This window comes from Manis pentadactyla, chromosome 6, assembly GCF_030020395.1.
Source record: "Manis pentadactyla isolate mManPen7 chromosome 6, mManPen7.hap1, whole genome shotgun sequence".
NCBI classification, from domain to species: Eukaryota; Metazoa; Chordata; class Mammalia; order Pholidota; family Manidae; genus Manis; species Manis pentadactyla.
In genome coordinates, this window is record NC_080024.1 from 57,583,416 (window position 1) to 57,606,890 (window position 23,475).

At 38.1% G+C, this 23,475-nt stretch overlaps 1 protein-coding gene across 50 annotated transcripts in view; it reads left to right on the plus strand.

Annotated features, from left to right (window-relative positions):
- The window catches only part of TTN (titin), a 263,454-nt gene that overhangs the window by 172,333 nt on the left and 67,646 nt on the right, over window positions 1–23,475 (plus strand). For all 50 annotated transcript variants that reach the window (XM_057503886.1, XM_057503834.1, XM_057503857.1 and 47 more), the window contains 46 exons: window positions 65–189; window positions 293–559; window positions 1,324–1,593; window positions 1,682–1,984; window positions 2,079–2,381; window positions 2,658–2,845; window positions 2,934–3,048; window positions 3,154–3,438; window positions 3,538–3,689; window positions 4,361–4,508; window positions 4,684–4,861; window positions 5,145–5,266; window positions 5,353–5,640; window positions 5,750–6,046; window positions 6,165–6,351; window positions 6,828–6,943; window positions 7,035–7,334; window positions 7,534–7,833; window positions 7,922–8,027; window positions 8,131–8,327; window positions 8,411–8,716; window positions 8,813–9,091; window positions 9,684–9,983; window positions 10,089–10,391; window positions 10,505–10,867; window positions 11,169–11,471; window positions 11,609–11,908; window positions 12,744–13,040; window positions 13,142–13,426; window positions 13,514–13,807; window positions 15,090–15,389; window positions 15,513–15,821; window positions 15,910–16,100; window positions 16,494–16,923; window positions 18,164–18,472; window positions 18,605–18,753; window positions 18,840–18,872; window positions 18,967–19,096; window positions 19,186–19,485; window positions 19,579–19,896; window positions 20,893–21,189; window positions 21,300–21,599; window positions 21,683–21,997; window positions 22,084–22,232; window positions 22,686–22,836; window positions 22,926–23,207. In XM_057503886.1, the coding sequence (XP_057359869.1) occupies window positions 65–189; window positions 293–559; window positions 1,324–1,593; window positions 1,682–1,984; window positions 2,079–2,381; window positions 2,658–2,845; window positions 2,934–3,048; window positions 3,154–3,438; window positions 3,538–3,689; window positions 4,361–4,508; window positions 4,684–4,861; window positions 5,145–5,266; window positions 5,353–5,640; window positions 5,750–6,046; window positions 6,165–6,351; window positions 6,828–6,943; window positions 7,035–7,334; window positions 7,534–7,833; window positions 7,922–8,027; window positions 8,131–8,327; window positions 8,411–8,716; window positions 8,813–9,091; window positions 9,684–9,983; window positions 10,089–10,391; window positions 10,505–10,867; window positions 11,169–11,471; window positions 11,609–11,908; window positions 12,744–13,040; window positions 13,142–13,426; window positions 13,514–13,807; window positions 15,090–15,389; window positions 15,513–15,821; window positions 15,910–16,100; window positions 16,494–16,923; window positions 18,164–18,472; window positions 18,605–18,753; window positions 18,840–18,872; window positions 18,967–19,096; window positions 19,186–19,485; window positions 19,579–19,896; window positions 20,893–21,189; window positions 21,300–21,599; window positions 21,683–21,997; window positions 22,084–22,232; window positions 22,686–22,836; window positions 22,926–23,207 (11,240 nt within the window). The remainder of the gene's footprint in view (window positions 1–64; window positions 190–292; window positions 560–1,323; window positions 1,594–1,681; window positions 1,985–2,078; window positions 2,382–2,657; window positions 2,846–2,933; window positions 3,049–3,153; window positions 3,439–3,537; window positions 3,690–4,360; window positions 4,509–4,683; window positions 4,862–5,144; window positions 5,267–5,352; window positions 5,641–5,749; window positions 6,047–6,164; window positions 6,352–6,827; window positions 6,944–7,034; window positions 7,335–7,533; window positions 7,834–7,921; window positions 8,028–8,130; window positions 8,328–8,410; window positions 8,717–8,812; window positions 9,092–9,683; window positions 9,984–10,088; window positions 10,392–10,504; window positions 10,868–11,168; window positions 11,472–11,608; window positions 11,909–12,743; window positions 13,041–13,141; window positions 13,427–13,513; window positions 13,808–15,089; window positions 15,390–15,512; window positions 15,822–15,909; window positions 16,101–16,493; window positions 16,924–18,163; window positions 18,473–18,604; window positions 18,754–18,839; window positions 18,873–18,966; window positions 19,097–19,185; window positions 19,486–19,578; window positions 19,897–20,892; window positions 21,190–21,299; window positions 21,600–21,682; window positions 21,998–22,083; window positions 22,233–22,685; window positions 22,837–22,925; window positions 23,208–23,475) is intronic.

The following is a 23,475-nucleotide window of genomic DNA, read 5'->3' on the forward strand; positions in this document are numbered from 1 at the left end:
ATATACACTTTTGACGATTAGTGGTCATTCTACCAGCTAACTAATAACTAATCTCTTCTTTTAGATACAAATTTGAAAAAGAAGGAAGTGTACATAGACTCATTATAAAAGATTGCAGGCTGGATGATGAGTGTGAATATGCTTGTGGAGTAGAAGATAGGAAGTCTCGAGCTAGACTTTTTGTGGAAGGTACATATTAAGTGAAAGGACAATTTTAATATTAATATCAGTTTTTAAAAGTTGTGAGCGCAAATACAAATATGTTTGTATTTATTTCACATTCTCTTTTTAGAAATCCCTGTTGAGATCATCAGGCCTCCCCAAGATATTCTCGAAGCCCCTGGTACTGATGTTGTTTTTCTTGCTGAACTCAACAAAGATAAGGTAGAAGTCCAGTGGCTGAGAAATAACATGGTTATTGTCCAGGGTGACAAACACCAGATGATGAGTGAAGGGAAGATTCACAGGCTACAGATTTGTAATATTCAGCCCCGTGACCAGGGTGAATACAGATTTATTGCCAAAGACAAAGAAGCCAGAGCTAAGCTTGAACTAGCAGGTAAGTTCTTTTCTTTTCTTTTCAAATGTCCTCACAATATCATAGACATTGTGTAAGTTTCAGATGTCACTGTTAATTAATGAAGTAATGCTTGTGAAAGCCTTTTATTTCTTTTAAGCCCTATCCAAGTGTAACTATTCTAATTTCTCTTACCACAAAGTGTCCTGAGTAAGAGGAAATTGCTAGCATTCCTCTTTACATGCCAGAACCTTGAACAATTCCTGGCATAGTGTGGCTGTTCATTAATTCCCAGAATTAACCTATTGCCCTAGGAGTCTTCCCAACAAACCAAAACTTAGAGAAAGCCCCATTCTCTTCTACTTTCCAAACCCCTGTGGGGCCTATTAGGTCTGTTCTCATCCTGACCCAAGCTTCCAAGACATCCTTAGAGGTTGTTGTTACGGAAAGCTATTAGTGTGCCTCTTCTACATAAGTAAAAGTTTTTCTGGTTTATCTAAAACTAAGTATGAGGTGCCTACTTTATTAAAAGAAAAAACAAAACATGTTTTGCACTATATTTAGTCCTCTGTTACTATTTTTAGCAAAGAATGGAGATTTTATGGTTTTATATCATCCTTATTCCTCTATACTCCAGAGTCTGATAATTTGCAGAAAAGCTATGAAAACTTGGTCAGTTAGGTTTACTGTGACATACTTCCAAGGTTATGTAACCAACATTTGCTAACCAATACATAGTAAAGAAGCTATGATGTACCTGGACTATAACTCAAAAGCATTCACATGTTATTTTTCTCACTAACTAGCTGCACCTAAAATCAAGACAGCTGATCAAGATCTTGTGGTCGATGTTGGCCAGCCTTTGACAATGGTGGTGCCCTATGATGCCTACCCCAAAGCAGAAGCTGAGTGGTTTAAAGAAAATGAAGCTCTGTCTTCAAAAACTGTTGATACTACAGCTGAACAAACTTCTTTCAAAATTTTAGAAGCCAAGAAAGGTGACAAAGGAAGGTATAAAATTGTGCTTCAGAATAAATACGGAAAAGCAGAAGCATTCATCAATTTACAAGTTATAGGTAAGCATGTGAATCACTTAGACTAGGCTGAGAAAGCACAACTGTAAGTGTGAAAACACACTAAAACATTTTTATATGTGTATTTCAGATGTTCCTGGGCCCGTGCGGAACTTAGAAGTGACAGAAACATTTGATGGTGAAGTGAGCCTCGCTTGGGAAGAACCCTTAACTGATGGTGGAAGCAAGATCATAGGTTATGTTGTTGAAAGACGTGACATCAAGAGAAAGACCTGGGTTCTGGCCACTGACCGTGCAGAAAGTTGTGAATTTACTGTCACTGGACTTCAGAAAGGAGGAGTTGAGTACTTATTCCGTGTGAGTGCAAGGAACAGAGTTGGCACTGGAGAACCAGTAGAAACTGACAATCCTGTAGAAGCAAGGAGCAAATATGGTAAGAAGTTTTTAAGTAAATTGTATACTAGCTTATCTTTGCTTTTCTCCCTGATACAATCCAAAGCCCATGTTTTTGTCTGTGATGAATGCAGATGTTCCAGGTCCTCCTTTGAATGTAACCATCACTGATGTGAATAAATTTGGTGTCTCACTGACGTGGGAACCACCAGAGTATGATGGAGGTGCAGTGATCACAAACTATGTCATTGAATTAAGAGACAAGACTTCTATCAGATGGGACACGGCCATGACAGTAAGAGCTGAGGACCTGTCTGCCACTGTCACTGATGTGGTGGAAGGACAGGAGTATAGTTTCCGGGTCAGAGCCCAAAACCGAATCGGAGTTGGAAAACCAAGTGCAGCCACACCGTTCATCAAAGTTACTGATCCAATTGGTAAGGTCATCAAAAAAAAGGAAATAATTACTTCATGAAATCCAGAAATTAGTCCTGTTCGTTAAAATAAATCAAATTAAATAAAAATTAATGGAAAGGTAGCATGTCATAAAAATGTAAACAAAATCATGCAAATCCAGTTTGTGCCTACTTTTTTGACTCAGTGAAATCAGTAAACTTGATACATCAAAGGGGATGACAGAAATGGTTATAGCATTGTCTTAATAAATTGACACTGAATGGAAAGGTATGCTCCAACTCTTTCTTCTGCTCCAGGGAGACCAAGTCCTCCTGTGAACCTAAACTCCTCAGATCAGACTCAGTCGTCAGTTCAGCTCACGTGGGAACCTCCTCTGAAGGATGGAGGAAGCCCAGTACTGGGCTATGTAATCGAGCGATGTGAAGAAGGAGAAGATAACTGGATCCGCTGCAATAAGAAACTTGTCCCTGAGCTAACTTACAAGGTAGGGTATTTGCACCTAAAAATACATTCAGTATGTGATCATGGATTAAATATACTTGTTTTTTACAAATATTGATTCATAATTTCAGGTTACTGGATTACAAAAAGGAAATAAGTATTTATACCGTGTATCTGCAGAAAATAAAGCTGGTGTTTCAGATCCATCAGAAATTCTTGGTCCTCTGACTGCTGATGATGCACCTGGTAAATGGATATTTTATTTTAGATTTGGGGACAGCACATAGCTACTTGGGGGTACCAGAGACCTAAATATGGTACTGGAAACTCATTACTTTTTCTTCTTGATAGTTGAGCCTACAATGGACTTAAGTGCATTTAAGGACGGTCTGGAAGTTATTGTCCCGAAGCCTATCAATATCCTGGTTCCAAGTACAGGCTATCCAAGGCCAACTGCAACCTGGTCTTTTGGAGATAAAGTACTAGAAGCAGGGGACCGTGTAAAAGTGAAAACCTTATCTGCCTATGCTGAACTTGTCATTTCTCCAAGTGAACGTCCAGACAAGGGCATTTATACACTGACATTAGAAAATCCTGTGAAAGCAATTTCTGGGGAAATTGATGTCAATGTAATTGGTAAGGAGCTAAAGTTTTGCCATCTAAGGTGATTTGATAGTATTAACAAATATTGGTTCAAGCTATTGATCATATTGATTTCTCACTGCATTTTTTTAGCTCGCCCAAGTGCACCCAAAGAACTGAAATTTGGTGACGTAACCAGAGACTCGGTACATTTAACTTGGGAACCACCAGATGATGATGGAGGAAGTCCATTAACTGGATACGTTGTTGAAAAGCGTGAAGTCAGCCGGAAAACATGGACTAAAGTGAGTTTTGAGCAGTGGTGCACCAACTCCAAAAAAGAGAGTGGGGAAAGTCCTAGAATACTGGGATGCCAAATAAAGTTTGTATGCTATTGCCTTTACCTTGCTGAAAAAGTACCAAAATGTTTTCAAATGAATTGATGTTAATATTTCCTAAGGTAGTTAACTTTGGTATTAAGATTTGGTATTATTGCCTCATTTTGTGACCCATACCAAATTTTCAACTAGGTTTGTTTAAAAATAAAACAAAACTTACCTGCTCAGTTGGTACCTGATCACGTACCCAATATATGCCCCTTCTAAGCTATAAGCCATTCTAAGGACACTCCTTGGTGGTCATCTTCTCCCCCATTAGATTACTTTAGTTGGCTTAATCTCCTATTTTTTTCTCCTTAGTTTACTATACTCACTACTATTTTTTACCTTGGTTTAAAATCAAATTTCTACTAACCAACCTGCCACCTTTGGTACAAACTGTAAAACAGTTCCACCTTATATTAAGGCTCAAATACTGTTGCATCTTACTTTGCAATTCTTTCCCTAATATGAAATTAATATAAGAATAATCCTTAGCATTTGAAACAATTTCCATTGGTAACCCTACTCATGATAAAAATCTTTTGACTTGGGCAAAGGTTTTTTTGGGGAAACAACTAATGAACTTAATTTCCCAGGTTATAGACTTGGTGACTGACCTAGAATTCACAGTTCCTGATCTTGTCCAAGGAAAAGAATATTTATTTAAAGTCTGTGCTTGTAACAAGTGTGGCCCTGGAGAACCTGCATATGTTGATGAACCTGTAAATATGTCAGTTCCTGCAAGTGAGTACCTTCTTATGATTCCTTACCTAGCCTCTTGTTGCCTGCTTTTGCTTTTAGAACCTAGAATTGAAGTTACGGGTGAAAGGCATGGGTTGGCAATATGGATATTTCATAGATGGCCTAAGATTGATTCTCTCTTTAAAATGACTAAAATTTGACTCTCTCTAAAAAATAGCGGTACCTGATCCACCAGAGAATGTTAAATGGAGAGATCGAACAGCCAAGAGCATCTTCCTAACATGGGATCCTCCTAAATATGATGGTGGCTCTCGCATCAAAGGATATATAGTTGAGAAATGTCCACGTGGTTCTGATCGATGGGTCGCCTGTGGGGAACCAGTTGCAGAAACAAAGTAAGTTTTTAAATTATTTGGTACAAGAGTAAATGTTTCTTATTAATGGGTTGGAAAACATAAATATTAGTTGTCTCATTGAGAATTCCCCTGGTGTGCCTATCTGATTTTAAAAAGTGATGTTGAACTTATCCCCTACTCAAGGTTTTCATGAGTTACTATATTGAAGGAATTCAGAATTAACATTATTACCAGGGGTATGAATTTGGGAAAGATTACAAATACTTCACAGAAGATAGGTTATCTGCATTAGAGTAAAATATCCTATTTTGTTTTCTGACAGAATGGAAGTAACAGGTCTTGAAGAAGGCCAGTGGTATGCCTACCGTGTGAAGGCCTTGAACAGGCAAGGTGCCAGCAAACCAAGCAAACCCACAGATGACATCCAGGCTGTGGACACACAGGGTATTTATTTGTCCTTTTTTGTTATCAACAAGATCCCTGACTTTAATTCTACTTGAGCTTGCTGACATTATTCTTTTCCAATTCAGAGGCTCCAGAAATTTTCCTTGATGTGAAGCTCCTTGCTGGCCTTACTGTAAAAGCAGGAACTAAGATTGAACTTCCTGCCACTGTAACTGGAAAACCTGAACCTAAAATAACTTGGACAAAAGCTGATACACTTCTGAAGCAGGACAAAAGAATCACCATTGAAAATGTTCCCAAAAAATCCACAGTGACTATTGCTGATAGTAAGAGAAGTGACACTGGCACCTACATCATCGAGGCTGTGAATGTCTGTGGTCGGGCCACTGCTGTGGTAGAAGTGAATGTCTTAGGTAAGGAAGGCTCTCATTGTAAAAATGGGCAAACTCGTCCAACTACTTAAAAAAACAAAATGTGATTTTTTTTAAATGGTTTTTTCTGAGTGTGCAATGTCATCCACAGATAAACCTGGACCGCCAGCTGCTTTTGACATCACAGAAGTGACCAATGAGTCATGTCTTCTAACATGGAATCCGCCACGAGATGATGGCGGATCTAAAGTCACAAATTATGTTGTGGAGAGAAGAGCAACTGACAGTGAAGTGTGGCATAAGCTCTCATCAACTGTGAAGGATACAAACTTCAAGGCAACCAAATTAACACCCAATAAAGAATACATCTTCAGAGTAGCTGCAGAAAACATGTATGGTGTTGGTGAACCAGTTCAGGCCTCCCCAATAACAGCCAAATTTCAGTTTGGTAAGTTTTTTTTTAATCAGTTGGGGAAAGAAAAAAGCATGCTTGTGTAAAACTTGGATTTAGGTATCATACTTACAAATTGGACATATAACACTTACATCATTATCCTGTCTAATAGATCCACCTGGACCTCCAACTCGCCTAGAACCTTCTGACATCACTAAAGATGCAGTGACCCTCACATGGTGTGAGCCAGATGATGATGGTGGCAGCCCAATCACTGGATACTGGGTGGAAAGATTAGATCCTGATACTGACAAATGGGTTAGATGCAATAAGATGCCAATAAAGGATACAACATACAGGTATACCCCAAATCTCTATTAAGATGTTATAACAGCAGTGTATATAAATTTTCATTCTTTAGCATTTCTTTTGATTATATATGATTATACAGTACTATAAAATTTTAGTATTTTTTACTTATATTTTCTATTAACACATGATTTTTAAAAGACATAAATTCCATTTAAGGACACACTTTTTAATTTCTTACTATAAAGTATTAACTTCCTAGAAGTTTCAAAATGTTTTGGTCCTCCAGTATATTATGATAATGAAATGATCATTATGATGGATATTATCATTAGACTGATACATTTGACCAAATCTTAAGTGTGTAAGACTTAAAAGGCAGTTTTAAATTTACATTGAAATATTTTCAATTAAATTTCCAAGTCAGTTTTTCACAATTTAAATAAATTCGTTTCTTCTAAGTAAAATAAACAGAAATTTCTGCTTCTTATCATGGTATTCAACCAGCACTTTGTTCCTAATTCAGAGTGAAAGGTCTAACCAATAAGAAAAAATATAGATTCCGTGTGTTGGCTGAAAATCTTGCTGGACCTGGAAAACCAAGTAGATCAACTGAACCAATCTTAATAAAGGATCCCATAGGTATTATTTATATGTTTCTATGTGGTATTTTGAGTCTTATATTAACTCTTCTGACAAATCTAAATAATGATTTCATCTCATTGGCTTGCAGATCCTCCATGGCCCCCTGGAAAACCTACCGTGAAAGATGTAGGCAAAACATCATTAACATTGAACTGGACAAAGCCAGAGCATGATGGCGCGGCAAAGATTGAATCTTACGTCATTGAAATGCTAAAGACTGGAACAGACGACTGGGTCCGCGTGGCTGAAGGAGTTCCCACAACACAGCATTTGCTCACAGGGCTCATGGAAGGGCAGGAATACTCATTCCGAGTTAGAGCTGTGAACAAAGCCGGGGAAAGTGAGCCCAGTGAACCCAGCGACCCTGTGCTTTGCCGGGAGAAGCTATGTAAGTCACTCTTGAAGTTTGGGATATTTAAATTCTTCTGAAGTATATCTGAGGTCTACAGTATGAGAAAATATGAAAAACTCAATACTAGGTCATTTCATCCCTGCTGTATGATTTCCCAGGAACTACTAGAAAAAATAATGAAGACTGAATACTGGACAATAAAAAATTGATTTTCCTTTCTTTTTTTCTTCTTCAGATCCTCCATCACCACCTCGCTGGCTTGAAGTTATTAATATCACAAAAAATACAGCAGACCTAAAGTGGACAGTTCCTGAGAAAGATGGAGGGTCTCCCATCACCAACTACATCGTGGAAAAGAGAGATGTGAGGCGAAAAGGGTGGCAAACAGTGGACACAACTGTCAAGGACACCAAGTGCACAGTGACCCCACTGACAGAGGGCTCTTTGTATGTGTTCCGAGTCGCTGCAGAAAATGCCATAGGACAAAGTGACTACTGTGAAATTGAGGACTCAGTCCTGGCCAAAGACACATTTAGTATGCTAACTTAATCTTTGTGATACCATTTGTAGTGATTATCACTTTTTCCTCTGGTTTTGCTAACCATGGAATATTTTGCCTTCAGCCACCCCTGGACCACCCTATGCTCTGACAGTGGTTGATGTAACAAAACGACATGTTGACCTCAAGTGGGAACCACCTAAAAATGATGGTGGAAGACCAATACAGAGGTAAAATCTTAATTAACTCATAAAGAATAATTTACACTTTGCCAAAAATTCTTAATTTTGTTTCTTCTATGAATGCTAATGAAATACATTGTTATTTCAATAGATATATCATTGAGAAGAAAGAAAAGTTAGGTACCCGTTGGGTAAAAGCTGGAAAGACTGCAGGACCTGACTGTAAATTCAGAGTAACTGATGTCATTGAAGGAACAGAGGTCCAGTTTCAGGTTCGGGCAGAAAATGAAGCTGGAGTTGGTCACCCAAGTGAACCCACAGAAATCCTGTCAATCGAAGACCCAACAGGTACGTGATCCTGATTAGATCAAGGTTATCGTCTAGAGCTTGGTGATCAGACTGTGGACATGAATGTTTCACTCTTCTTTCAGGTCCTCCTTCACCTCCCCTTGACTTGCATGTGACTGATGCTGGGAGAAAACACATCGCCATTGCTTGGAAGCCTCCAGAGAAAGATGGCGGAAGTCCTGTTATAGGATACCATGTCGAAATGTGTCCCGTAGGCACTGAGAAATGGATGCGAGTTAATTCTCGCCCAATAAAAGACTTGAAATTCAAGGTTGAAGAAGGTGTTGTTCCTGATAAGGAATACATTCTGAGAGTGAGAGCTGTCAATGCTGTTGGTGTCAGCGAGCCATCTGAAATCTCTGAAAATGTGGTTGCCAAAGACCCAGACTGTAAGAACACAGTTTCTTTTATAACTAATAAAACAGACCTTATTCATGCATTGCATTTTGACATACTGTTTTTTCCCCTTGGATTATATCTCACAGGTAAGCCAACAATCGATTTGGAGACTCATGACATTGTTGTTATTGAAGATGAAAAGTTAAGCATTCCTGTTCCCTTCAGAGCTGTCCCAGTTCCAACCGTTAGTTGGCATAAAGATGGCAAAGAAGTTAAAGCAAGTGATAGATTAACGATGAAGAACGATCACATCTCTGCACACCTCGAAGTTCCCAAGAGTGTGCATGCAGATGCTGGAATTTACACCATTACACTGGAGAACAAGCTCGGCTCAGCAACTGCCTCTATCAATGTCAAAGTCATAGGTAAACTCTCTTTGATGAAACACCAGGCAGTCTTCACACATTGGGATGATTAGCTAAATTTGCAGTGTTAGTATGAGTGGCACCACTGTAAAATAAATGTCCTTTCGGATTATTTCTTCCCATATGAGAAGCAAAGCAGTTCTCAAGAAATCAAATTGCTAGTTAAACTCTGATTAGACTAACTTTTCTCTGTTTTTTCTTTTTGCTGTTATTTTCATATGAAGTACAATTTAAATAAAAGATAAAGCACACCCAAAGACTATACAGACAACTGATATTCATTGATTAATTGAATTTGTATTTTTTCCATTGTATTCTCAACCAGAGTTAGTAACACTTTCTCCCCCCTTCCCTTACTACGCACAGTGTTTGGAAATTTGTGAGGCTATTTTTGCTTGAAACAAAGACTCGGGGGAGCAGCTGACATTTAGTAGTTGGGGACAAGGATGCTAAATGGCCTTCAGTGAAAGGGACAGTCCAGCACATCAAAAACTATCCCACACAAAATGTAAACAGTCCTATTTAAGAAAGAGTATACTATTAATATGCTGACTTTTCAGATTACAATAATTATCTATTTTATTTCTAATAGGCCTACCCGGACCATGCAAAGATATTAAAGCAAGTGATGTGACCAAGAGCTCTTGTAAATTAACCTGGGAACCTCCGGAATATGATGGTGGAAGCCCAATTCTTCATTACGTCCTTGAACGCAGAGAAGCTGGGAGGAGGACGTATATACCAGTCATGTCTGGTGAGAATAAACTATCTTGGACTGTAAAAGATCTCATACCAAATGGTGAATACTTCTTCCGTGTTAAAGCTGTCAACAAGATTGGTGGAGGCGAATATATTGAACTGAAAAATCCAGTCATTGCTCAAGATCCAAAGCGTAAGTTTGGGCACAGATGTAATACAGCTAGGATCTAGTAAACAATATTTTTTATTTTAAGAAAATGGGCTTCTCTATATTAACATTTTTTTTCTTGTTCTTTAGAGCCCCCTGATCCACCTGTAGATGTTGAGGTTCATAATCCTACAGCTGAGGCAATGACTATTACATGGAAGCCACCTCTGTATGATGGAGGGAGCAAGATAATGGGTTATATCATAGAGAAGATTGCTAAGGGTGAGGACAAATGGAAGCGATGCAATGAGCACTTGGTACCAGTCCTTACCTATACAGCAAAGGGACTTGAAGAGGGAAAGGAATACCAATTCCGTGTCCGAGCAGAAAACGCGGCTGGTATCAGTGAACCTTCTCGGGCCACTCCTCCAACCAAAGCTGTAGATCCTATTGGTAGGTTTTATTTAATGAGGTTGCCATTGTCTCATTGTGAAATAAATGAGAGCAATGTTTTGTCAAATATTTTCATCTGAATTGAAAACAATTACAGCTTTTAATCATTACAGATGCCCCAAAAGTCATTATGAGAACAAGCCTCGAAGTGAGACGAGGTGACGAAATAGCACTTGATGCAACTATTTCTGGGTCACCTTACCCAGCTATTACCTGGCTCAAGGATGACAAAGTTATTACACCAGAGGAAATTAAGAAGCGAGTAACACCCATAGTCAGGAAGAAGAGGGGAGAAGTTCAAGAAGAAGAACCATTTGTCCTGCCTCTAACAGAGCGTTTGAGTATCGACAATAGCAAAAAGGGAGAATCTCAGCTACGTGTCCGGGATTCTCTCCGACCTGACCATGGCCTGTTTATGATCAAAGCTGAAAATGACCATGGCATCGCAAAAGCTCCCTGTACTGTCAGCGTGCTGGGTAAGTAGATGCAAGTATAGTTCCCAATGGAAGAAAGTCTATAGAAGAGTTTCAGTAAATCACAAAAATAGAGAGTTCTGTGGGGATTTAAAAGCTCTGGCAAGGTATCCTCAGTCCAATTTTTTTCTCCTGGCTATGTAAAAGAAATGAAAGAATCTTGTTATTCATTAGCCAACTTGATCGAGATACACAGGTGTAGGAAAAATAGAAACCTATGTCAGAGGAGCATACTGATATTTACATTTTTTGTTGTAACCATTTCTGCACAAATTTTAATCACTGCTGTCTCTTGAAATATTAGATACACCAGGACCACCAATCAACTTTGTATTTGAAGATATTAGAAAGAACTCAGTCCTCTGTAAATGGGAACCACCCCTTGATGATGGTGGCAGTGAAATTATAAACTACACTTTGGAAAAGAAAGACAAGACAAAACCTGACTCAGAATGGATTGTTGTCACTTCAACACTTAGACATTGCAAATACTCAGTGACGAAGTTGATTGAAGGGAAAGAGTACCTCTTCCGTGTAAGAGCTGAAAATAGGTTTGGGCCTGGACCTCCATGTGTTTCAAAGCCACTTATAGCTAAAGATCCATTTGGTAAGATTCCTTTAGCATCTAAACTTTGCTTTTTTACCATATGTGTTGATATATACAGTATCACAACTTATAAATTTGAATTTTTTAGTCATCCTAGGAAATTAATCCAAACACGCTATTTTTTTTTTTTTTACCAGAACCACCTGATGCACCTGATAAACCCATTGTGGAAGATGTCACCAGCAACAGCATGCTGGTGAAATGGAATGAACCGAAAGACAATGGTAGTCCCATCTTGGGTTACTGGCTTGAAAAACGTGAGGTTAATAGTACACACTGGACTCGTGTCAATAGGAGCCTTCTGAATTCTTTGAAGACCAAAGTAGAAGGCCTATTGGAAGGACTCACCTATGTCTTCAGGGTCTGTGCTGAAAATGCAGCTGGACCTGGAAAGTTCAGTCCACCTTCAGATCCCAAGACAGCACACGATCCAATCTGTAAGTAATTTCCTAATAAGTGGGGTGTACACCATGGGGACTATAATTAACAGTATGTATTATATACTTAGAAGTTGTTAAGGGATACTTAGTCTATAGGCACACACCTGATCATCTACATTTGCTTTCTTACAGCACTAAACTATGTTTTCTACCTTTATCTTGCATCTACCTACCACTTCAGCATTTTATTAAAAATAATAATAATAATAATAATAAGGGAGAAATGTGTGATTCACATATAAATTAAGTATAAAATCAAATGATTATTCATATTTCACCTGATTGTTTATAGTTCATAATGTGTGATCAAAACCGAAAGTTTCTGTGATGACTGCCCTTGTACTGTTCACCATGTAAGAACTTATTCACTATGTAAGAATTTGTTCACCATGTAAAAAAAAAAAAGCCGAAAAAAAAAAAGTTATTAAGGGAATAAGTCATAAATGTTATCGCTACAAAAAAATTCTAATTATGTGAGGGAATGGAATTGTTAACTAACATTATTGTATTAGTAACTGCAATTTATACATGAACCAAATCATCACATACAACTTAAACTTACATATGTAATATGACAATAATACTCAATAAAGCTGAGAAAAATCAAACAAAATATGAGCAATGACTACAGCCACATATATTGAGGCTTCAATGTAAAATTTTAAATGTCTGCATATATAACTTCAAAGTTTCACGAAACAATACATATCTATATTACATGCAATACACTATGGGGAAGTAAAAGAGAAAGTGGGATAGAGTAAGGTACAGTACCTTTCAAGACCATCAGTGAGTTAGTGAGTTTTGATTTGAGTATCTGCACTCATTCTAGCTCCACCTGGGCCACCTGTCCCAAGAGTCACTGACACAAGCTCTACAACTATCGAACTAGAATGGGAACCCCCGGCTTTCAATGGCGGTGGGGAGATTATTGGCTACTTTGTTGATAAGCAGCTGGTTGGCACAAATGAATGGTCACGCTGCACAGAAAAGATGATAAAGGTCCGTCAGTTCACTGTCAAAGAAATCCGAGAAGGTGCAGATTACAAACTTCGAGTGAGTGCCGTCAATGCTGCAGGTGAAGGGCCGCCGGGAGAAACAGAACCTGTCACTGTGGCTGAACCTCGAGGTACTTAAAAGTTATGTAAATAAGATTATGGATATTTTCCCAGTATGGGATTATGTTTTTCATCTTTCTTGGGCTCACGTATGACTTTTCTCTTTCAACAGAGCCTCCAAATGTGGAACTAGATGTTTCTGTCAAGGCTGGAATACAAATAATGGCTGGGAAGACTCTGAGAATTCCAGCAGTGGTAACTGGCCGTCCAGTGCCTACAAGAGTATGGACCATAGAAGAAGGAGAGCTGGATAAAGACCGTGTTGAAATAGAGAACGTTGGAACCAAATCTGATCTAATTATCAAGAATGCACTGAGAAAAGATCATGGCAGATATGTGATTACAGCTACCAATAGCTGTGGTTCCAAATTTGCAGCAGCCAGGGTAGAAGTTTTTGGTAAGGAATATTACCTAGATTTTCATAGGATTTTCCCAAGTGATACTGTCTCACTGCACTGATTTTCAATGTTGTTTTGTCTTTCAGATGTCCCTGGTCCAGTTCTTGACTTAAAACCTGTTGTAACAAACAGAAAGATGTGTCTGCTTAACTGGTCTGATCCAGCAGATGATGGAGGAAGTGATATCACAGGATTTATTATTGAAAGAAAAGATGCTAAGATGCATACTTGGAGACAACCAATAGAGACTGAGAGATCTAAATGTGACATTACAGGTCTCCTTGAGGGACAAGAATATAAGTTCCGTGTGATTGCCAAGAACAAATTTGGCTGTGGCCCTCCTGTTGAAATAGGACCAATTCTTGCAGTTGATCCACTAGGTAAAAGAGGATTTCATTGTATTTATAAAGTAAATACTGTTTGCTTACAATCTAGTCACTTATTTATTGAGGCTATGACTTCAAACTCCCAAAAGTCTCATAATCTATTGCTAGAGAGTAATAAGGAAGGTAAACAATTATTAGAGTTTTAAGAATACCATATTTGCTATCATTTCAATGCAATTTTTGACTTACTTTTTATGTACTAAAAAAGCTGAATCTACTGGAGCTTAGCAATAACCTTAAAATATTTTAGAAACATTACATCTTTGCAATAGTATACACAGGAGTAATTAATAGTTTAGGGGTTAAAGCGAGTGAATTGTTTTTGAAATATTACTGGATAGGTAACTGCTCTATGATAGATAAATGTCTTAGCCTTCCTTTAGCCCCCAAATCATCCCCACACTGAAGGATATGAAGGCCTAAAACCAGAAAGAGCCATCAAAGAATAGAAGATCAACCAAAGGAAATCTTGACCAATATGAACAAAAATGAAACCCAAAAATTGCACACAGTTGGTAATGCACACTGGCATCCCATCCAAGACAGCAAAGTCTTTGAGGATGACCGATTCCCCAGGAGACAAGAATTATTCCTCCATCACCACCGCCTTCCACCATAAAAAAGAAACAGAATTACCTCGCTGTTCTAACAGCTCAGGTTGTGCCAGAGGTGTCAGAACAGAGCTGGGCTTCCACGGCAAAGCTCTTCTGGCTGCAGTAATAGTCAACAAGAGTGGGTTGGGTCTAGTTTCACCACTCAATGCTTATTCTTTCTGCTTTGTCCTTTGGGACACAAAACTGCAGCAGCATTACATGAATTCTCTTTCCACCCCATTTTAAACCCACACTGAGACAACATAGTTCAAAGTTCGTTCAGTGTATCTACTCACTATCTGTTAATAAAAGAGGAGACACTTTGCTCTCAGCTTGTCATCCAAAGCAAAATTTCACAGACCTGCTTTCCTAGTTCATTAGGATTAGATGCTCTCCCAGGGACAGAGGTAAAATATACCTAAAATGCTCAATGTTAAAAAAAAAAAGCATACATGCTTCTCAATTAATTTTTAATAAATAATCTTGACTATAAAGCTTACTATGAAAAATTCTGTCTATATGAATGCCTATAATTCTGTTAACACATTTTGAAAAGAATTTTAAAGGTGGATCTAAAGTTATGCCAAACAGAAACCTATTTTTCACATAAATAATTCGAGGTGAAATATTTCCATATGAATATTTATTTCATGCTGGTCATTTCAACTTGCTTCTCATTAAAGGTCCTCCAACATCTCCTGAGAGGCTCACATATACAGAAAGGACAAAATCCACTATCACCCTTGACTGGAAAGAACCCCGCAGTAATGGTGGCAGCCCCATCAAGGGATACATCATTGAAAAACGGCGTCACGACAGACCTGACTTTGAAAGAGTTAACAAGCAACTCTGCCCAAACACATCTCTTCTGGTGGAAGATCTGGATGAACACCAAATGTATGAGTTCCGTGTCAAAGCTGTCAATGAAATTGGAGAAAGTGAACCATCCCTGCCTCTCAATGTGGTCATACAAGATGATGAAGGTGTGGAATCTGAATGTCACAGTAATTGTAATGCACTTTACAGTGCTGCCTTTATCTCATAGGCTGAACAAACACCTTTGTGACTTTGCTGTGTTTTTTTTTCTCTTCCCCTTCTTTTTGCAGTGCCTCCAACTATCAAGTTGCGCCTGTCTGTTCGAGGAGACACCATCAAAGTCAAGGCAGGAGAGCCTGTTAACATCCCCGCAGATGTGACAGGCCTTCCAATGCCTAAGATTGAATGGTCCAAGAATGAAACTGTGATTGAGAAACCTACTGATGCACTTAAGATAACCAAGGAAGAAGTATCCCGAAGTGAGGCAAAGACTGAGCTTAGCATTCCCAAAGCAGTCCGGGAGGACAAAGGCACTTACACAGTTACAGCGTCCAATCGCCTTGGCTCAGTGTTCCGAAATGTTCATGTGGAAGTGTATGGTAAGGGATCTGTTTACTTATGTCAAAATGAAAGCCAAGATCTGTTGAAGAACTGCCTTCTCAATCTCCTCTGTTGGCTCCCTTCCAGATCGTCCGTCCCCACCAAGAAATCTTGCTGTTACTGACATTAAAGCTGAGTCCTGCTGCTTGACATGGGATGCCCCTCTAGACAATGGTGGCAGTGAAATCACCCATTATATCATTGACAAACGTGATGCTAGTAGGAAGAAGAGTGAATGGGAGGAAGTCACCAACACTGCTGTAGAGAGGAGATATGGGGTAAACTCTTCTAAATATTTTCTTATATGCATTAAAAGGACATGACTGAATCAACACCATTTTAGCATAACCTTGGAATTTAATGATTAAAGTCAAAAGTATACACAAAAAACTTTACTGCAGTTTTTAGCACTATGCACTACAGCCACTTAGTAAATACTATTTGATATACAGATCTCTTTTACTTGAGAGATCCACTATTACATTTACATATTGTCATTTTGAAAGGCTTCTCCATGATTGAGTCTATACATTTTGAAATGATATATTTATTTGAGCTTATACATTTATTTCTTCTTATAGCTTTCCTGGCCAAAAAAACTTGAATTTTAAAATAAGTGAAAATCAACATGCGTATACTGTTTTCTAAGAAATTATTCATATGATTTCTAGGTCTGGAAACTGATCCCCAATGGTCAGTATGAATTCCGAGTTAGGGCAGTAAATAAATATGGAACCAGCGATGAGTGCAAATCAGATAAAGTGGTCATTCAAGATCCTTACCGCCCTCCTGGACCTCCGGGAAAACCGAAAGTTGTGGAACGCACCAAAGGCTCTATGCTAGTGAGCTGGACTCCTCCCCTGGACAATGGTGGCTCACCAATTACCGGCTACTGGCTGGAGAAGAGAGAGGAGGGAAGTCCCTACTGGTCACGTGTTAGTCGAGCACCGATAACTAAAATGGGATTGAAAGGCACTGAATTTAATGTTCCTCGTTTGATTGAAGGTGTTAAATACCAGTTCAGAGCAATGGCAATAAATGCTGCAGGAATTGGACCTCCCAGTGAACCATCAGATCCAGAGGTTGCAGGAGAGCCTATAAGTAAGTATACTTCCATTTCTGGAAGTTATAAAGGGCAAAGCCACTAACTTGATAATTCTGCTCTTAAATTTCTCATATTTTTCTATGCCAAATGATTTTATTTATTAAAGTAAAAAGTTCTATACCTATGTAGACTATCTGAAGTATATGTATATATGCATAACATATATATATATATATATATATACACGCTCTATGCACATATATCTATGTATACATACACATATATATATATATATACATATACACACAAGCATAAAATCATATCGTTTTTAAACATTTAGATTAAACCTAGTATTTTGTGAATAATCACAAGAATAAAGCCTCTGGACTATAAGCTGTTCTGTGCTCCTGTATCTTAAATAAACCTCTATCACATTAGATACTGTGGAAATTATCTCCCTCACTAAACAGACCCTCCCCTAAGAGCTCTACGAAAAGAAAAATGTTAACTCTTCAATAATATTTATTGAACAAAGATATAAGATTCCAAGCACAGTCTGTGAAACCAAAAAAAATTCTTCTGAAAGATCCCTGAGCAGATCAGTTCAAAAATTAAAATACCGTGGCCTTAATGATTGATTCCATTTGCTATATAATATATCTGACTGGAGTCTGTAGAAAAAAATTCAGCTATTTGTTTAAAAAAAAAGAGTAAAATTACTCTAATTTCTATATGGAGCATATATGTAAAATGAAGTAGTCATTCATTCATTAATCAAATTATGATTGAAGATTTCTGTAGTTGTAAAGTACTGTCATAACTGTAAGAGATTGTTATATGATTATTGCAGATGTTGACCCTATCCCTAAAGCGCATGAAGATTAGTTTGTGTTCAAGTTTACCAGCTAATCATGAAATCATTTTTATTTTAAACTTTATGGTAAATTAAATAAAACAACTTTTTAGTAGAGAATATTGCAAAGTCTCTTCAAAAGGATCTCAAAAAGTAAAATAGGTTTTTACCAATCATGTGTAAATAGCTATAGATCTATCTAGAGATAGTGAGTAATCCTTCATATTCCCAGTTAGTTGTTTGCTTTCTTAGTTTTTGCATTAATGTTAAATGAAAATAGACTGTTTCTTATATTTCTCTTCTCTAGAAGGTAATTTATTCTTTCGGCATTCCTATTTTAATAGATTCAACATAAAATATCATATATAGTAAAAAAAAATTCTTATGGTATATAAATTTAGCATTCCATCAGCTTTAAGATTTGATTTTCTTTTTCTTATTAGATCCACCAGGGCCGCCTTCTTGCCCAGAAGTCAAAGATAAAACAAAGTCAAGCATCTCATTAGCATGGAAACCTCCAGCCAAAGATGGTGGCAGTCCAATCAAAGGATACATTGTAGAAATGCAAGAAGAAGGTTCTACTGACTGGAAACCAGTTAATGAACCAGGCAAACTTCTGACTACCTGTGAATGTGTGGTGCCAAATCTGAAAGAACTCAGGAAGTACAGATTCAGAGTAAAAGCTGTCAACGAAGCTGGCGAATCTGAACCAAGTGATACAACTGGACAGATCCCTGCCGCTGATATTCAAGGTACTAGTCCTGATTCCATTTACGTAGTCATCTTTTAATCTGATATGAAATAGATTAATTTACCAGATATATGTCAGTTACTTTTTTGGAAAAGGTTAGCTAAATCCTGTTGTGTTATTCATGGTGTTGCAGAGGTACCAGAAGTTTTCATTGATATTGGAGCACAAGACTGTCTGGTTTGTAAAGCTGGCTCACAGATTAGGATTCCTGCTGTCGTCAAGGGACGCCCAACACCAAAATCATCTTGGGAATTTGATGGAAAGGCAAAGAAGGCAATGAAGGTGAGATAATTGTAATTCTCTGTGTGCCCTATTGAACCACTCGAAGGAATATTTACACTGCAACTGACTATCTTCTTTTCTAATAGGACGGAGTTCATGATATACCTGAAGACGCACAGGTAAAAACCAAAGACAAAAAATCATAAATTAGTATTGAGCCTTCAATACTGCTATTATTTCATTCAATGTATGACTGCTGTTTTCTTTTTGCAGCTGGAGACTGCTGAAAACTCATCAGTAATTATTATACCAGAGTGTAAACGATCTCATTCAGGCAAATACAGCATCACAGCCAAGAATAAAGCAGGACAAAAGACTGCAAATTGTAGAGTTAAAGTCATGGGTAAGGAAGAGTTTAAAAGTGACTATGGAAGCAGAACAAATTATTTTAAACAAAGTAGCATTGTTTATGTTGTGATTTGCATCCAACAGACGTACCAGGGCCACCCAAAGATCTGAAAGTCAGCGACATCACAAGGGGTAGTTGCAGACTTACATGGAAGATGCCAGATGATGATGGAGGAGACAGGATCAAAGGCTATGTTATTGAAAAGAAAACTATTGATGGAAAAGCCTGGACTAAAGTCAATCCAAACTGTGGAAGCACCTCATTTGTAGTTCCTGATCTCATCTCTGAACAACAATATTTCTTCCGTGTGCGTGCAGAAAACCGTTTTGGTATTGGTGCACCTGCAGAAACCATTGAAAGGACCACTGCCAGAGATCCAATATGTAAGTTTTTTAATCTAAGATTAAAACAGCTTCTCAAACTTGATGTATCTTGTTATAAACAATGATTAATAACTCCTTTAACTATTTTTAAAGATCCTCCTGATCCCCCTATCAAACTCAAGATTGGTCTCATAACAAAGAACACAGTACACCTGTCATGGAAACCCCCGAAGAACGATGGGGGCTCCCCTGTCACACACTATATTGTTGAGTGCCTTAAGTGGGACCCTACTGGGACAAAGAAAGAAGCCTGGAAGCAGTGCAATAAGCGTGATGTGGAAGAACTGGAATTCACCGTTGAAGACCTTATAGACGGTGGGGAATATGAATTCAGAGTCAAAGCTGTGAATGCTGCAGGAGTCAGCAAACCCTCAGACACTGTAGGCCCTGTGATTGTCAAAGATCAGACATGTAAGTACCGGCATATTAATAGAGAATTCCCTCTTCATGAATACTTTTCTAGATATTCGGTAAAACAAAATGAAAAGCTATTATACCTGTACCTCGGGAAGGTACCATGGGTTGAGTGTGGATGTGGACACATTACTCAGTCACTCATTCCCTCAACTTCCACAGAATTATTATATTTCCTTACATATTACCTTTCCCTTATTTAAAGGAGATGATGTTCAAAGCTTCCTTACTGTAATTTTCTGCATGGCAGGTTTTACTTTCAAAAGTTAAAGCAATTCCTCTGCATGATCCTCAAAAGGGGCCAAAGGTGATCAGTTTTTTTTGCCCCTCAGTAACCGCTAAGACCTATTTATCTTCACAATCACGTTTCTTTTTCTTTTTGAGAAAAATGTATATCCGTTTTAATAGATAAAATATGCATACAAATATGTAATATGTCTTCCTCTAGTTATTGTTACCTTCACTACTTTTGTGTATTCAGTTCTCTCTTCTAAATTTAGGAGGGTTGTAGTCACTACCCTCTTTGCATATTCTTACACTAAATTTATGGAAAATGAGCAATTTCTTTGCCTCTACTAGAAGTTATATTTCTTAAAAGGGGGATTTATCTTAGAATGGACATAGTAGGTCCCTTCCTAACTCTTTACAAATATTAAAGGGAATATCACAAAGGAACTCCCAAGCCTAAGCTACTACAATGTTCACTCCTCTCTCTACCCTTTTTCAATACCTATGTGTGTAAAGATGCCAGGTAAGAGAGAGGCACTAGCTGATACATAACCACAGGTAGAGCCGATAAAGGATGGTGACCACGTGTACCCTCCCCTCAAATAGACAAATTAGCTGAAGACAAATCTGTTCTTTATATTGGACCATGCTACAAAGCCTCACTATAATAGTTCAAATATATACCTTACAGTCCCTGTGAATTCTCCTTTCTATCCTTCAGTGCTATATGTTCCTAATGACAACTTTTTTTAAAAAATAATCTAGGCCCGCCATCAATTGATCTAAAAGAGTTCATGGAGGTGGAAGAAGGAACTGATGTTAGCATTGTGGCCAAAATTAAAGGTGTGCCATTCCCGACACTAACCTGGTTTAAGGCTCCTCCAAAGAAGCCAGATAACAGAGAACCTGTCATCTATGACACCCATGTCAACAAACTGGTGGTGGATGATACTTGCACCTTAGTAATTCCACAGTCTCGCAGGAGTGACACTGGCTTGTACACCATCACAGCTGTGAATAATCTGGGAACAGCATCAAAAGAGATGAGACTGAATGTCCTTGGTAAATATTTCATGGTTTTATTAAAACAACACGTTTTTCTGTTCATAAATACAATATTTGCCTTTAAAAACATTCTGCTAATAAAGTTTCCCTTTTTAAAACCATTTTAGGTCATCCTGGCCCTCCAGTAGGACCAATAAAGTTTGAATCTATTTCAGCAGATCAAATGACACTATCTTGGCTTCCACCTAAAGATGATGGTGGGTCTAAGATCACAAACTATGTAATTGAGAAAAGAGAAGCTAACAGGAAGACATGGGTGCGTGTCTCCAGTGAGCCTAAAGAGTGCATGTACACAATTCCCAAATTGCTAGAAGGCCATGAATATGAATTCCGAATCATGGCCCAGAATAAATATGGCATTGGGGAGCCTCTTGAGAGTGAACCTGAAACAGCAAGAAACCTCTTCTGTAAGTAGAATATGTCTCACATACAAAGTCATTCTTATTGGTGGTTTTCACAGTTTCTCATAAATCAGTGGTTTTTCCTACAGCTGTCCCTGGACCACCAGGCAAACCAACAGTTAGCAGTGTGACTCGTAACTCCATGACTGTCAACTGGGAAGAGCCAGAATATGATGGAGGCTCTCCAGTCACAGGGTACTGGCTAGAAATGAAAGACACCACTTCAAAGAGATGGAAGAGAGTTAATCGAGATCCCATTAAAGCCATGACTTTGGGTGTTTCTTATAAAGTGACTGGTCTTATTGAAGGTTCAGATTATCAATTCCGGGCATATGCAATCAATGCCGCTGGTGTGGGTCCCCCAAGTCTGCCATCAGACCCAGTGACTGCTAGGGATCCAATAGGTAAGCCTTGAAACCATTCTTTTTTTTTTTCCCAAAAAAGTGCCATGGAAAATTCAAGAACACTAATGTGTAATGGTTCTTTCCAGTGCCTCCAGGTCCTCCATTTCCCAAAGTCACGGACTGGACTAAGTCGTCTGCAGATCTGGAGTGGGCACCCCCGCTGAAAGATGGCGGGTCCAAAATAACTGGTTACATAGTTGAATATAAAGAAGAAGGAAAAGAAGAATGGGAAAAGGTAGCTAACACTTGGCATAATGGAAATGCACTATGAATAAACTAGAAATGTACTTCTTCGCAATTCCAGTAGCTTCTATCTGTAGTTTTTGGATTAAGAAAACAGAAAAATAGCATAATTGTAACTGATCATCCAAACATCTGTTACGTCAAAAATCTAAGCACATTAAGTCATGTTTTGTTCACTTACCTTGTGGCTATAAATCCTGAAAAGGTGGAATAAATGAAAAGTGTAGTTTTTTCCAAACATTTGTCAATAATTTTAAAATATAATTCCTGGCGAGACATTCCGTTCAGTGTTTACCTGTAATAGCTGATCCCTAAAACCTAAACTGGCAAAAATTTTCCCAAAGAGAGTAGTTAAGTATGCTATTGGTTATTCTTTAGAAAGCTATTAAAACCAGAGGCTACAAAGAACTCTTTTAATTACAAAATGCTTGTGATTTTTCCCTAGGGTAAAGATAAAGAAGTGAGAGGAACAAAACTTGTGGTGACAGGATTAAAAGAAGGAGCATTCTACAAATTCAGAGTTAGAGCAGTCAACATTGCTGGCATTGGAGAACCTGGAGAAGTCACAGATGCCATTGAAATGAAGGACAGAATTGGTCATTATTAATACTTCTGTTATTTTATCAATATTTATATTTTGGGTTGGAAGTGAAAATCTCATTTGTAATTTTCAATTGTTTTCCAGTGTTACCTGACCTTCAGCTAGATGCCAGTGTCAGAGACAGAATCGTGGTCCATGCTGGAGGGGTGATCCGGATCATTGCCTATGTGTCTGGAAAGCCTACTCCAACCATCACCTGGAGCATGAATGAAAGAGCATTGCCTCAAGAAGCCACCATTGAGACCACAGCCATCAGTTCGTCCATGGTCATCAAGAACTGCCAGAGGAGTCACCAAGGCGTCTATTCTCTTCTTGCCAAAAATGCAGGGGGAGAAAGAAAGAAGACAATTATTGTTGATGTATTAGGTAAATACTTTCTGTATATATATATATATATATATATATATATATATATATATATATATATTGTTTATCCACAGACACACACATACACACACGCTGTTCTTTCAGTTTCTACTAAAATACTGGCAACCAGTAACTGCTGCAAACCTACTGTATTTAAAAATATGATTAAATGTAGATACTAAGGGGAGGAAAAACAGCTTAATTAATAGATACAAAATCTTATTTTCTTCACAACATTTTTGTCTCATTTTTTAAAACATTTTAACAA